Below are 13,646 nucleotides of genomic sequence, written 5' to 3'. Positions count from 1 at the left end.
CTCGTTGTCTTTTTCCTATGGGATTCTATTGCCTAACAGAATCAACTCAATCTTTCTTTAATGCAACTTCCAAACACTGATGGATGCTATTAATTAACGATCATGAACCTGAAGAAGTCACTTGGGTGAGTGATGAAACATTTCTCCCATGGGAAATCAACATTCTGGGATTGCCTTACCTGGATTATTGAGGATGCATCAAGACATGTTGGAAGTGTGTTCTCTGGGTGGGTGAGGGTTAGGGTTGGGGTTTTGAGGGTTAGGGGGTTAGATGCCATGATTTGACTGTCTATGATGTAGCCTGACCTCCACTGATCGACAAGGAGAAATCCATGTGGTTCTACCATCATAAATAAAGGGGCGGGAGATCCACTGAAATGACCAAATATGCTTCCTCAGCTCGTTAAAAGGTCAATCTTCTGGGGTCTCAAGTTGCTGACCTTCTATTGGGAAGGTCATTATGTGACACCTTGTAATGCAAGTTTGAAGAAACTAAATATACCTACATATTTGTCTGACAAATTACATTTTAAAACATCAATTCATTTTATTCATATGTTTTACATGAAATGATTATATCATGTGACATGTGCACTGAAAAAATATCTATCCTACAGTATTGAATTTATGTAGTTTTCTTGTGGACAGGATTTGAGGCAGCAGGGTTAACACCACCTGCTAAAAAAGTAATTCTGCACTGGACTAAACAGATCAATTGAGAATGGAACGTGAGTTTGTAAAAAAAAAATCATTTAAATTGGAGACTGTTCATCTTTTTAAGTACAGTCATTGATCAAGGAGGATGTCTTTAATTACTTCAATCAATTTGAGCTGAATCAATCTCTCAGAGTCAATATGTGACTTTTCTCATTTGGGGCTGATGTAATGAGGGTCAGCCCTTCAAAGTTTACTGGGGATCCGTGAGAAGGAAAGGTGGTGTCAGGGTGAGTAATCAGGGCTGGAATATTCATACAGTGTAGAGTGACAAGTGTTATATAATAACATAACAGACATGTGACAGGGTTGATTAGAGTGGATGGTGATGATGCAGGCAGCAGGGATGACTTGTGATGAAGGACAAAGGCTGAGGCAGACAGGAGCATGACGGGTCACTGGTGATGTAAGCGCAGTTGTAACTGTGTTTAACACAAGTGTTTTCTTGCAGCAGGAGAGGAGAAAGAATGCTGATAAAAAAAAATTAATCACTGGCTATTTTCATAATCAGATTTCTGTTATTAAATGTTATGAGATGCATGTAACGTATCTCAGCTCTGCCAGTTTTCTGCTTGTCTTTGCCTTTTTTAAACAAACAAACAAACAAACAAACACCATCTCAGAGGTTGTGAGGTATTAACGTACCTCACAACCTCTGGGAGGTTGTGAGGTACGTTAGGTATTTTATAGGTTGTTTTTTTTTTTTTACTGACATTTATAACCAAATCCCTCCCAAGCAATCAAACCCAATCCTTCTCCTCTTATTGATTAAACCCTTAAAACTCATCTGAGTTCATCTTAAAAAGGCTCAGATGTAAATTAACCACTTCGAATGTTCTAGTATACACAGATCTATAAATATGCTGATCCGTCCCTGCCTCCTGTCAGCTATTTGCATGCAGCCTGGCTGACCCCCTCTGCAAGCTTCACTCATGGGGTGAAGTGAAACACAAGTGTGTATTGATTGCTTATTGTTTATTTGTTACTTCCCGTTTTACTTTGTAGATCGGTTTCCTGTTGTGTCCTTTTACAGTTTTACTTCCTGTGTCGTTTTAATACATTTTTAAAAATAGGGGGATTTAATTTATGAACAAAGGGTTAATTAATGATATACTACATTAATAAGAACTGATTGGCAATCAATTACAATCTTTATTTTGGCAGAGTTCACAATATGTGTTGATAAAAAAAAAAAAAACAAAACATAAAAATTGTTTACATTTTAGTGTAAGACACAGCCCAGTTCATCAAGTTACAGACCCTTGTGCACAAATGTTTGTTGGGCTCTAGCCAACTTGTTTTCATGGTCAGGCTCTTTCTGTTTCTGCAGTAATTATACATATCATATAGGAATGTGTACATAAATATACACAGAATAGTTCTAAATAGACACAACTGCAAGAGGCAGTTTCAGTAAAACCTTTAAAGCGCCTTTTATTAAAAGGAAAATGAAGCAGTTGGAGTTTTTCCATTTTTTTTTATGAGGATAATATACACACACACACACACACACACACACACACACACACACACACACACACACACACACACACACACACACACACACACAAAAGGAAACCTGTTATGCTCATTTCCAACTTCATATTCACAATTTTGGACTCTGCTACAGTAGTTTTCTTCCTGTCTGTCTGTCTCCTTGACTATCTCCTTTTTCTCCTTTCGGCACCACTTGCCAATACCACTTATATCTGTTGCAGTTGTTCACACCCCAACTCCTGGATGATTTTTAAAGTAAAAAGCACACTTTTGGCGAAGTGTCCAAAGAGTAAACACATTTTTTTCCTTGTCAAAAAATAAATAAAGCGGGGAGAAAATATTTCCTGGATGTTTGCTTCCTCGTTTGTGATGTGCAGTAGGCCTTTTGCTACTGATGGTAGCCTAGCTTCTTTATTTAGATCCAACCAAAGTTTCAGGTCATAGATATACTGCGATTGTGAGCTGCTGCTACAAATTAGCAGCAGATTAGCTTGCATGTCAACTTGCTGAATCTTGTCTCAACAACTTTAAAATTGACTACAATGTTTTCATCCTGAATTGGTTTTTATTAACTTTTATTAACATTACATATCCTGTTTTTCTATTTTCTTCTGTCATTTGGTAACCTCTCGTTGGATTGTTTCATTCATTTTTGTAGTACTGTATCTGGAATAGCTAACTGAGTCTGGGAGACTATTTGCCTCAGTAATGTAGGTGGAGAGACAAGGTAAAATGCAGAGTAAAGGATCATTTTGTTATAATAAAACTATATATAAACATTTTGAGTTCAAAATTTTAGTATGAAGTACATTTTCAGAATCAATCAGAAATAACTGGAAAAGGTCAAATTTGCAAACTTGAATACATTTTTTGAGTGTGAATTTGATTGAAATATCAGAAATCATGATGTTAAAGTAAGAGTTCCCATGGCAGTTCAGAAATCCCAGTTAAAAAACAATCACATTGGAGGGATATTTGGAATAATTAGCAAATAACAGCAGGGACAGTGAAAGAGTCACAGAGGCAGAGCCAATGATGGGCGAGTGAAAGACACTAATTGAACGTCATTGGGAAGCTGAAGGCCATATTAAACCTCACGTAATGAGATGGAGGCAGCTGAAGGGCACCCCTCCCAAGTTGCTTTAAGGGTGGGAAGAAGGTGGGGGGGTGAACACTAGGGGTGAGATGGCTGCTGTTTCCCTCGCATTGCCCTAATGATGTCCTCATATCATGGCATTATGTAATGGATTCTCCAGTAAAGTTTAGTCAGTCTTACACACCCCTAGGCCTGCCACGAGTTGTGTGCGTGTGTGTGTAGGACTTGTGCATATTTCTGTGTGTAGATATACACTTGACAACACAACTGGAGTTAACTGTTCATCAAAATATGACATCAATTAACTCAGGCCACTGGAAGCACAGATAACAAATACAACCTGACAGTTAATGGGTGAAATAATCATAGAATATCAAATGTACTAGAATCCAAAGTAAAGCAAAGTGCACATACCCACTTCTTTGTTTAACTGAATAAAAATAGCAAAGCTTTTCTATTAGTTTCATTACTCTTTACTTCAGGTATTCGCTTTAGTAAAAGTATCAACAGAACACTATGAAAACACTTCACTATATGTAAAACTGTATTACTGGGAAATTTTACATACATCAAAATAAAAGTAATTATTCTGCAGAAAAATGTTCCCTATCAGTGTTTTATAGATCAATATTATCGCTTCAGATGGTTGTGCTCATTTTAAATACTTTATATTCTTTTAAATTTACAGCATCATGTTCTATAAAATCATATCTTGTATTTCTAAATGAACAGATGTTAAGGACCTCAGAAAAAAAATAGCCTACCTTGATTTAAAAAAAGAAAAAGTAAATATACAGAAGCAGTGTCTAAACTATTATAAAATAAATCACAATGACTTAAAAGGATCTGAGCACTATGTGATATGGTTAAATGTCAATATCTACAGGAGGATGAATATGGATTCCAATTGTAGAGAAGCAGAGTTAATCCTGTTTCCAGAGACAGTAGCCAACTGCAGCCACAAGATGGCAGTAATTTAAAGAATAGATACCATTTTAAGTCAAAAGTTGGAATTTTTTGAGTTCCCAGTTGGAATTTTCAATGGCTGGCTAAATAAACTACACACAGAGCAGCTCCAGTGATACTTTTTGAAGTGCAACAAAAACAAGCATTGTGCTATACTGCTAGTGATGCATGAATGGCTCTACCTTGCCATGGAGCAAAACAAATCCTGTTTTTCCTTGCTTTTCCAACTTTATTATGGGAATGCAATCAACTCAGGAGTGCCGTCACTCCCAGCTCCAACATCCGACTTCAGAGGTAAATGGAATGCATTTGAGCCAGAACACTGTCTTGGATGAAAGGAGAGAGATTGCTTTCACTTTGCTATGTTTTAATTGTCTAATTTTAGATTTCACTAGACAAGCACTCCTTGCCTTGTTTGCCCTGACAGAATTGCCACTGCATCCTTGAGATAATGTCTTGGCTTTTCAACTGATTTCTTACCTAGCCAGTGCACATACTCAGCCACAACATTAAAACTCCCCAAAGATGCAGTGAATGACATTGATTGTTTAGTTGCAATGCAGTGCTCGCTCATCTAAAAGATTTCATGAGGTCACAAACCAGGAGGGAAATGCTTGGCAAAGTCAAGATGAGGTCTGCCAACTTTTGTAGAAGGTCATAGCACTTCTTCCTGCTCAGATGGAGTCAAACATGGTTACCTGGTGAGCTGCCTGCAACCATTGTTTCTCCTACTTGACTTTCCGCTGAGGGCTCTGAGATTATCGGAGTGTCTTTGCACATCACAGAGGACACATTTCAAAGAGGATCTCCTCTAAATGAAGGCCTGTTTGAGTAAGAGGGGATGACTCACAGGTAAATCAGTTTAAAGATGCACAGCGAATATTCTGTGACTCATTGTAGCTGCTGTTTTTTTTTCTGTTTCCTTGACTTACTAAGTTTTGCAATTAGTAAATAGCATTCTGCAGTATAACATCATTTACAGTGTGCAGTCGGGAGATTCCCTTTAAGGCTGAGTCATTAAAAAGTGTTTACAATTTAAACATGGATATTAAAGCCCTAGAGCCTCGAGTAAATAAAACAGCTGTAAATCCATGTCTAATGACCTTTAAATCTGTTTTTCTTGGTTGATATTTGCCATTAGGAGCTAAAGCAGTGTTGTTTTTTTTTAACATTTCTGAACACCCATGATGTTCAAAGTACATCAAAGCTCTGACTTCTGTGTTGAGCCTCTCCAAAATCGCAGTAATGAGGGTTCAGTCTCGATCTCCTGTTTAAAATTGCCGCAGGTCAAACCCTACCACAGGAAAACTTTTTATGATGGGCCAGTAGCTGCAGGAAGTGCTCGGACTCATGAAGATGTATTGGTTATTAAACAGCACGGAAAAAAACTGATCAGTCTGCAGCAGGTCTGCAGGACTCTGCAGCTGAGGCCAGTTCTCAGCTAAAAGAAAATAAAAGAAGAGAAAGAAAGAACCCCAACAAAATAAATGCCACATTTGGGGGGGATGTAAAGATACAAACTTTCTATACTGTTAATATGAGAATCTCATAAAGGGGGAGCTATTAGTCTGAAAAAACAAAATAAAGAATGAATGATTTAACCCTGAAATGGTAAGTGGAAGAAAATGGATGGATTTAGCAAAAGCTCATGTAGACCCTGGAGGCAGACTGGCAGAGCATAAATAAAAGAGGAAAAAGGTGCTGCAGGTAAGGTGTAGGATACAACAACTAGATGCTACCAGGGAACAACAAATCTCCATAAGACTAGCACAGGCAGTGAATGGCACAGAAGACCTGAGCATGAAACAAAGCAAAAGGCACAGGAGGGTGAAGACACAATCTGACAAAGGGAAAAGCAAGACAGTGGGTGAAGAGTTCATTTTGTTTATGAAATTTCCTGAGTGATGAGACCCAGAATGATCATGGCAGCCATAATAGGCTTTTTGAATTTGCTAAATACTAAAGAAAATTGCTGCAGTGCTTCCTTTACTACCTCCTTTAGACCAGGATACACTGGGCCATCCTTTATGAAAGAAGATAATTACATCCCATAATTCACAGTTACACACCATCCAACACTTTATGGAAACAAAATAATAACATAATATTAACAAAACTAACAAAGTGATGCAGATCATGTAAGTGTTATTAAAAGTTTAATTTACATAACCTGGTATATGTTTTGAATTTTCAACAACAGGCTGTTAAACCCAGTGTGTAATAAAATCTGCTTCTTGTTGAGCTGTTGCTTTGCATGAAGAACACAGATTTATATAAGAAAAGCTTGAGGCGACTGTTGTGATTTGGCACTATATGAATAAAAGGGAATTTACTGTAAATGAATTGATATTGACCTGTACAGGGACAGGCTGTACCTTGCCTCTCGCCCTATAACAGCTGGGATAGGCCCCAGCGCCCCCAGCGACCCTGAAAAGGATAAGCAGCAGAGAATGGATAGATGGATGATATAAGCTCTCAAAATCATACATGGAATGCCATAACCAACTGGCTGGCATATATATATATATATATATATATATATATATATATATATATATATATATATATATATATATATATATATATATATATATACACTTTACAAACAAATAAGCTCAAAAAAGCTTGTTAGAGAATGGATCCTTTTAATTATATAATGAGTCTTTACTTTTTAAAGAGCATTTAAAAAAAAAAGCCACAGGTTTGATCTAAGTGTCATGGATTAATTGACGTATTGATCAGCTGAGGCAGCACTTCAGTTGGTGGAGGGAGGATTTATTCAGGCTCAGTCATGGTTGACTTGACTGACCTGTTTATTGAAGCCAGAGCTATTTTTATCCTGGCCCATGGTGTGGAACTTAAGATTGGCCAGAAAATATCAGTCAGTAATCGAGGTAGTGAGGTGCAGTACAGATGTCGTCTGTCACAGCCTGGCAGAGATAAAGTTACGCTTACATTTTGACAAGAGCGACGAGTTCCAGACATGCTGTATCTTATTTCTCAGAAACAGCTCACTGGGGAATTAAGAGCTAGTCTCACATTCACACAGAAATCTGCTTTTTATAGCTAAAAATCTGAATAAATACAACTATTTTATTGCCTTAGAAAAAAAAATTCAGCGTGCTTGTTATGTATGTGTTCCTGACAATTAAATAATTTATTTGTGAGTAAAAATAAACAATACTGTATTTAAACAAGTGAAAGCTGTAAAATCAAGATTCCTCGATATCTGTAAACAGTGTCTCCATCTCCTGCTGACGCACAACTGGAGCTGGAAACCAGTGACTCTGGAGGTCATCAAATTTGGCCCCAGAGGAATTTCACTTGACATTTTGTCTGTTTGTGCTTGTGTTATTACCGTCATCACTTCTGTCTCAGATTAAACATCATATATTTCTCGCACACCTCTTGTGGCTAAATTATCCCCCAGTGTCAACACAAAATATTGCAGCAACTGGTTACTTTGAGAAGGGGCTTCTGGTTTTGCCTTGCTGAGCTGGGAGACGCTGGGGTCAAAGAGCATACTTTGAGTTTTCTTTGGATTTAAAAAAACAGCTGGATTCTGTGGAAATGTTCTGGTGAGTCATGTTGAAAGCATTGGTTATAGATGGAGACGAATCCTTGATGCAATAAAACCATCTCACAGCTCCCAGAAGTGAATGTGAATGAAAAACTTTGCTTTTTTTTTTAAACCCCCGGCTGCTCTGCTGAAGTAGGTCAGTAGTCACCAAAAGCAGCTGTGGTCTCTCAGGAATTCATCTGATTCCATCTGAAAAAGAAATAATTTTTATGTTCCACTAAAAAAAAAAAAGGGACTGCTTTGTGTTTCTATGTCTTACGTCTGTTTTTGAGGAATTATATATTTCTTTTTTCGTGATTTCAACATAGAAGTTTGTTGTATGGCTAAACTAATAATTATTTTCCATTATTAATGAATCTGGTCATTATTTTCTGTATTAATCAATTTGTAAAATTGTGTCCACCACAGTTTTTAAAACTTGATGTTTTTGTCATCGAAATGCTACTTTTATATTAATCTGCACTATGTGATGACTAGACAGTGTAGCCGTGAAGCCTGGAGGGAGCATAGGAGAGCGATAAAAACCAAACCAAAAAAATCACACACACTTATAGAGACAGTTATTGGAGAAACATTTATTTTGACTTCTAGCATTGTAAATGGTCATTTCAAAGTCAAATTTGCAGCCACTGAGAGAGTACATCATTCTGGGCTATTAATTATTAGAATATTGATGCTGATAAAAATTTTCATACCTCACCTGTCCACTAGTGGCCGTTGTTTCATCACCCTGGATGTTTGCCCGTCAATGGTGTAAAAAAAAAAAAAAATCCATTTCGCATGCCGATTATTCATAAATTTTCACGATAAAAAAGTAAAAAATCAAATAAACATTTGCTGTTTTACTATGAAACTGTAATGTATTTATTTATGATTCTTTGTCCTCGACAAAGTATTTTGTAAGGAGAGTTAAAATGGGATGCATGCAGTCAGAGAGAGAGAGAGAGAGAGAGATGTGGGATGGATGCGAGGAGGGAGAAGAGGGGGGGAGGTGAGGGAGGCGTGGTGCTGAATGAACAGCTCCTTCGCTCATAAAGTAATCAGAGAGCTCCTCTGCTCCGTCAGAGCAGCACAGCCATGAGCCAGCCGAGCTCCCCGTCCTCCAGACCCGCTCTGACACTCCGCCTGTCCCCCTAACACACACCGCACCACCATGAAGAGGCAAAACGTGAGGACTCTCGCCCTCATCATCTGTACCTTCACCTACTTGATAGTGGGGGCCGCGATCTTCGACGCGCTGGAATCCCAGAAGGAGACGACCCAGAGGATAGAGCTGCACCTGAAGAAAGTGCAGCTGCTCCAGACGTTCAACTTGTCCAAGGAGGACTTTGACGAGCTGGAAAAAGTGGTTCTGCAGCTGAAGCCGCACAAAGCCGGCGTGCAGTGGAAATTCGCCGGCTCCTTTTACTTCGCCATCACTGTGATCACGACCATAGGTAAGAGAGCAACTTATTAGATCATCTGCGGAAACTCTTACTTTTATTTGACACTCGGTTATAGTATAAAATGAAGCTAATTCAGCTTTACTGTCAAATCAACCTACAGTAGACCTAAACGTGTATTACAGTTATTGATAATTGAGAGTATAAGTTTAAAATGCAATTGAATATAATCAGACTAAGGGTGTACCTCGATTTCAGTTATTATTGTCTACATTTCTGATCATATTAAAATATGATTTGGCTCATGGGACAATATGCTACTCCAACATGTGATAGCACAGCTAGAGCATAAAATATAATTTTATTTTAAAATATATTGAGTGCAACAAGTTTATTATAAAATTAAGACACAGCTGTAAAAATGCACTTGTGCAGAAATTATTTGTATGTAGATCACAAAAGTAGACATAATAACAATAATACTCCATTAAAAGTAAAAAAATGTTTTTTATTCATAGTTAAGAAAATGTCCTCGCCTGTCTTTTCTTTAATTGCTACATTTCTGGAAGCCTACCGAGGGGCAGGCTCATCCAGTGAGTGTGAATTCTGCCTCATTCTCTCACTGCTGTGGAGGCAGCAAAACAAAAATAATATCACTCATTTTTCTTGATCTGCAACCTCTTCAGACCATCTATCATTGTTCAAACAGAAATCTGAATATGAGCAACTCATTACTGGTATATTGTGGAACACACACACACACACACACACGTATAGAGACAGTTATTGGAGAAACAGGTGGTCATAGCCGTACATTTATTATGAGTTCTAGCATTGTAAAGGATCATTTCAAAGTCAAATTTGCAGCCACTGAGTGAGTACATCTTAAGGTCCTACAAGTACTTGATTCTTTTGCTCATAACTGAAGGTTGTCATCAGATATGAGCTTTGAGGAAACTTCATGAGACATTCATTCGCCTCTTCATTTGTGCTCTTACTCATTATTCCTGTTCCAAAGGGCCCAAGGACAACACCACAAGCCTGGCAGCTCTTTACTCACTTTTTATCAGTCTTAATAATTAGCCTGTTTGCTTTAGTGATTTCACTGGAACACAGCTTTACTAATTTCCCTGCATAGCACTCTCCGTGCTTTACTCAGTCATATGAGAAAAATGTAACTAAAATAAAGAAATTAATTACAGTAATGAATCAAATTGTCTTCTGATCTGAGGCCACTTTTACATCTCATTTTATCATTAAGTGCAACAGTGTGAAAGGGGGTTTTGGTATTGATACAAATACAGAGAATTATCACCAAATCTGCAGCTGTCCTTGGCTTTAGCTCATTCTTTACTGTAAAATACTCTCATACAGTAGATTATGGCTGCAACAGGCAGCTGTTTTCAAAGTTTTTTTTTTTTTTAATTAAACTGTATCTTTTATTTTATCTCCTTCACCGGGTTCTTGTTGGTGCCTTTAAATCCATCTCTAGATATAAGTCTGGATTTTCAGGTTGTCAATTTAGACAAATTATTCGTTGTCCAAGGTGGACAGTAAGAAAATGCAGGTTAGCTCAGATCATTGACAACAAAAAGCACACAGTAACTTGTGGATGAGTATAATAGGTCATTTAGCAGATGAATTTCCCCAATGAGTTGGACAGCAAATGTTAAATAAGTTAAATATTGTCAGTCGTTAAAACACTATGCATCTAATTGCTGATGTTCTTCTGCAAGTACTGAAAAATAAGTTGAAACTTTAGCTGGCTTCTGGTGCATTAAAGTGGTACTACAGGTTTAAAGCAACATGTGTGCCTGAATTTCAAAAGAGTCTTTTAAGAGTCTACTTCAACGACAGAAGACAAACTGAAATGCTGTGGAGTCACTCTAAACTTTCATTAGCTTCTTGGTGCACCTTATGCACATATAAATGCTGTTTTAAAATTGAACATTTTGGAGTTAAGGACAAAAACTGTATTAACATAGCAAGAAAAGGGGTTGCATTTGAATATATACCCATAAGCTGTTTCATTACATACTAGTAATTCAAAAAACCTATTCAGTTTAAGTCTTTACCCATGGTTCTTAAACCACAAGCTGCTTCTTATAACAGACAACCAAAGTGGCAGATGGAGAAATTTTGGATTTTGCTCATAAAGTCACTTTTTCAAAGATCAGATTATATTATTTATTTCTAATTAACAGAAAACCTTCACTGTCTCCCTACATCATATTGCCCTTATCTGTTTTTATCTTCTTCTCCTATTTGAATCTTCCTCCTGTATTTAGTGACTGTGGCAGCAATGAGTAGTGACCTGTGACTTGTAACCCTATCAGAAGCAGGCAACTAATTGCACACTAACTCAACCCCGGGTGTCTGTAACCGCATTCTGTAATTGCGAGCCTCAAGGCTGCTACAAATACAGTGATTGGCGTTTCAGTCTGACATTAAGTATTAATGACAACACCAGAGCCTTGCTGTTCCACTGGATTCCAGGCACACAAAATCAACCGTGTACTGTACAAACAATATCACACAGCCGAGGCTTATAGTAAAGTCCAAATATTGCTCCAGGATATGAGAGTGGAACACCTAATTTGTTAAGCTGAAGTGTAAAAATAGCCAAGAACCTCTTATTTCCTCACTTATTCTTCAAATCTATAATTAAAGTCATTTTCAGAATGAGGCCTCAGGACTTTCCGCTCTAACGCAGGACACCCGAAGGACTAGAGAGCTCAATCTGGTGTGCCAACAGCTCTGCATCAGGAATAAAATGGGAAATTTTCAATGCTAACTGCCAGCAAACACATGACAGAATCTATCCTAACAACTCATACTGATAATTTAAGATAAACTGATGAGTCACAACATTAAAACCTCTGACAGGTGAAGTGAATAACAGTGATGAGCTTGCTATGCAATGTTGTGCTAGAAGACCTTGGGTCTTGGCATTCATGTATTTATTCTGACACACCTAAACATTGCTGCAGACAGGACTCCCAGACAGCAGCAATAGTACAATTGTGCTTCACCAAACCACATAAATTGTTCTGGGATGCCTTTTAAGAACATGCCAAGGAGTAAAAGTAATTGATCCATCTACAATATGCACCTTAAGAAGCCCCATACACCAAGTTCCTACCCTGACCTACAGAACCCAAAGGCTTGGCAGTCAACAATCACTCCTTGAGGTCCTATTTCCAAGTCCTGATAGATTTTGGCATCACAAGGGGGAATTGCACAATATTAAGAAGGTGGATTTAATGTTGTGCTGATTAGTATAACTGAAGAAGGCAGCAGAAACTACAGACAGTAAGCACACATCATTTTCCACAAGAGAAAGGGAAGGAAGAGGCCGGGGCGTACACTCAATCACACATTTGTATGGAGAAATATTGCTTCAATGTGGGATACACCACAAGGGTAAAATAAATGAGCTTTGAGCAAGAAAGTGCTCTCTAAATGCCAGTTGGGGAGCTCCTCTGCATGATTTGTAACTGAATACGATAAATGTCAGGGCCTCGGGAGGATCTGAAACACAGTCATCTTCCCTGCACCCTCACCCAGCCCAGGGGTGAACTTCTTATCACTGCCACACCACAGGACGAGTCTTCTTGAACTCTGCCAGGCAGAGGACAATTACATAACATGAGTACACAGTTGTAGAAAGAAGACATGCCTCATGTCCTTTTTGTGTGTGTTATCTGATGTGCTGTTTGACATCTGATAAGGATGGGGACATGTGATTGGAGGATATACGAAACAGCCGTGTTGTTCCTCGTGGGCAGATGGTTGTCATAACACGTGGTGACTTACAGTATAGTAGTCTTTGTGTAACAAGCAATATGATATCACTGTATGATTACACAAGCTAAATTAAAGGGTTGGTTCAGCGGAATTCTGCTCACACACACACACACACACACACACACACACACACACACACACACACACACACACACACACACACACACACACACACACACACACAAAATTCAATTCCACTGAATTCTGTTTGATTAGTGCGGTCCAAAAAACACAACTGATTAATATCTGATGTTTGTTGTGGTTTGATGTAATTTAAGTTTGATGTCAGATATTCTGTCAATGCTGCTTCCATCACAGAGACACACACAAGATGTTTCTTAGCGTTGGCATTAGTCCTGTGGCAAATGTGTTAATATGCACACAAGGCCATTTTAACACCCCAACTCATCATACTTTAAAGCAAACCACAATCTTTTCCTCAGCCTAATCAAGTAGTTTTGGTGCCTAAAACAAACACAAGGGGTAAACAAAAGTAAACAAAAAAAGAAAAGAAAAAAAACAAACAAACAACCAAACAAACAACCAAACAACCAACCAACCAACCAACCAACCAACCAACCAACCAACCAACCAACCAACCAAC

At 38.1% G+C, this 13,646-nt stretch overlaps 1 protein-coding gene across 1 annotated transcript in view; it reads left to right on the top strand.

The window, feature by feature from the left end:
* The first annotated feature begins 8,928 nt into the window (after positions 1–8,928).
* kcnk3a (potassium channel, subfamily K, member 3a) overlaps positions 8,929–13,646 on the top strand; it is a 39,289-nt gene continuing 34,571 nt past the window's right edge. Inside the window, exon 1 of the mRNA XM_030721611.1 lies at positions 8,929–9,289. Within this exon, the coding sequence (XP_030577471.1) occupies positions 9,007–9,289 (283 nt within the window). The 5' untranslated portion in view covers positions 8,929–9,006. The remainder of the gene's footprint in view (positions 9,290–13,646) is intronic.

Source organism: Archocentrus centrarchus, chromosome 24 (genome assembly GCF_007364275.1).
Source record: "Archocentrus centrarchus isolate MPI-CPG fArcCen1 chromosome 24, fArcCen1, whole genome shotgun sequence".
Classification (NCBI taxonomy): Eukaryota; Metazoa; Chordata; class Actinopteri; order Cichliformes; family Cichlidae; genus Archocentrus; species Archocentrus centrarchus.
Note: the sequence above shows the minus strand (reverse complement) of the source record. Positions and strands in the feature narration are given on the sequence as shown.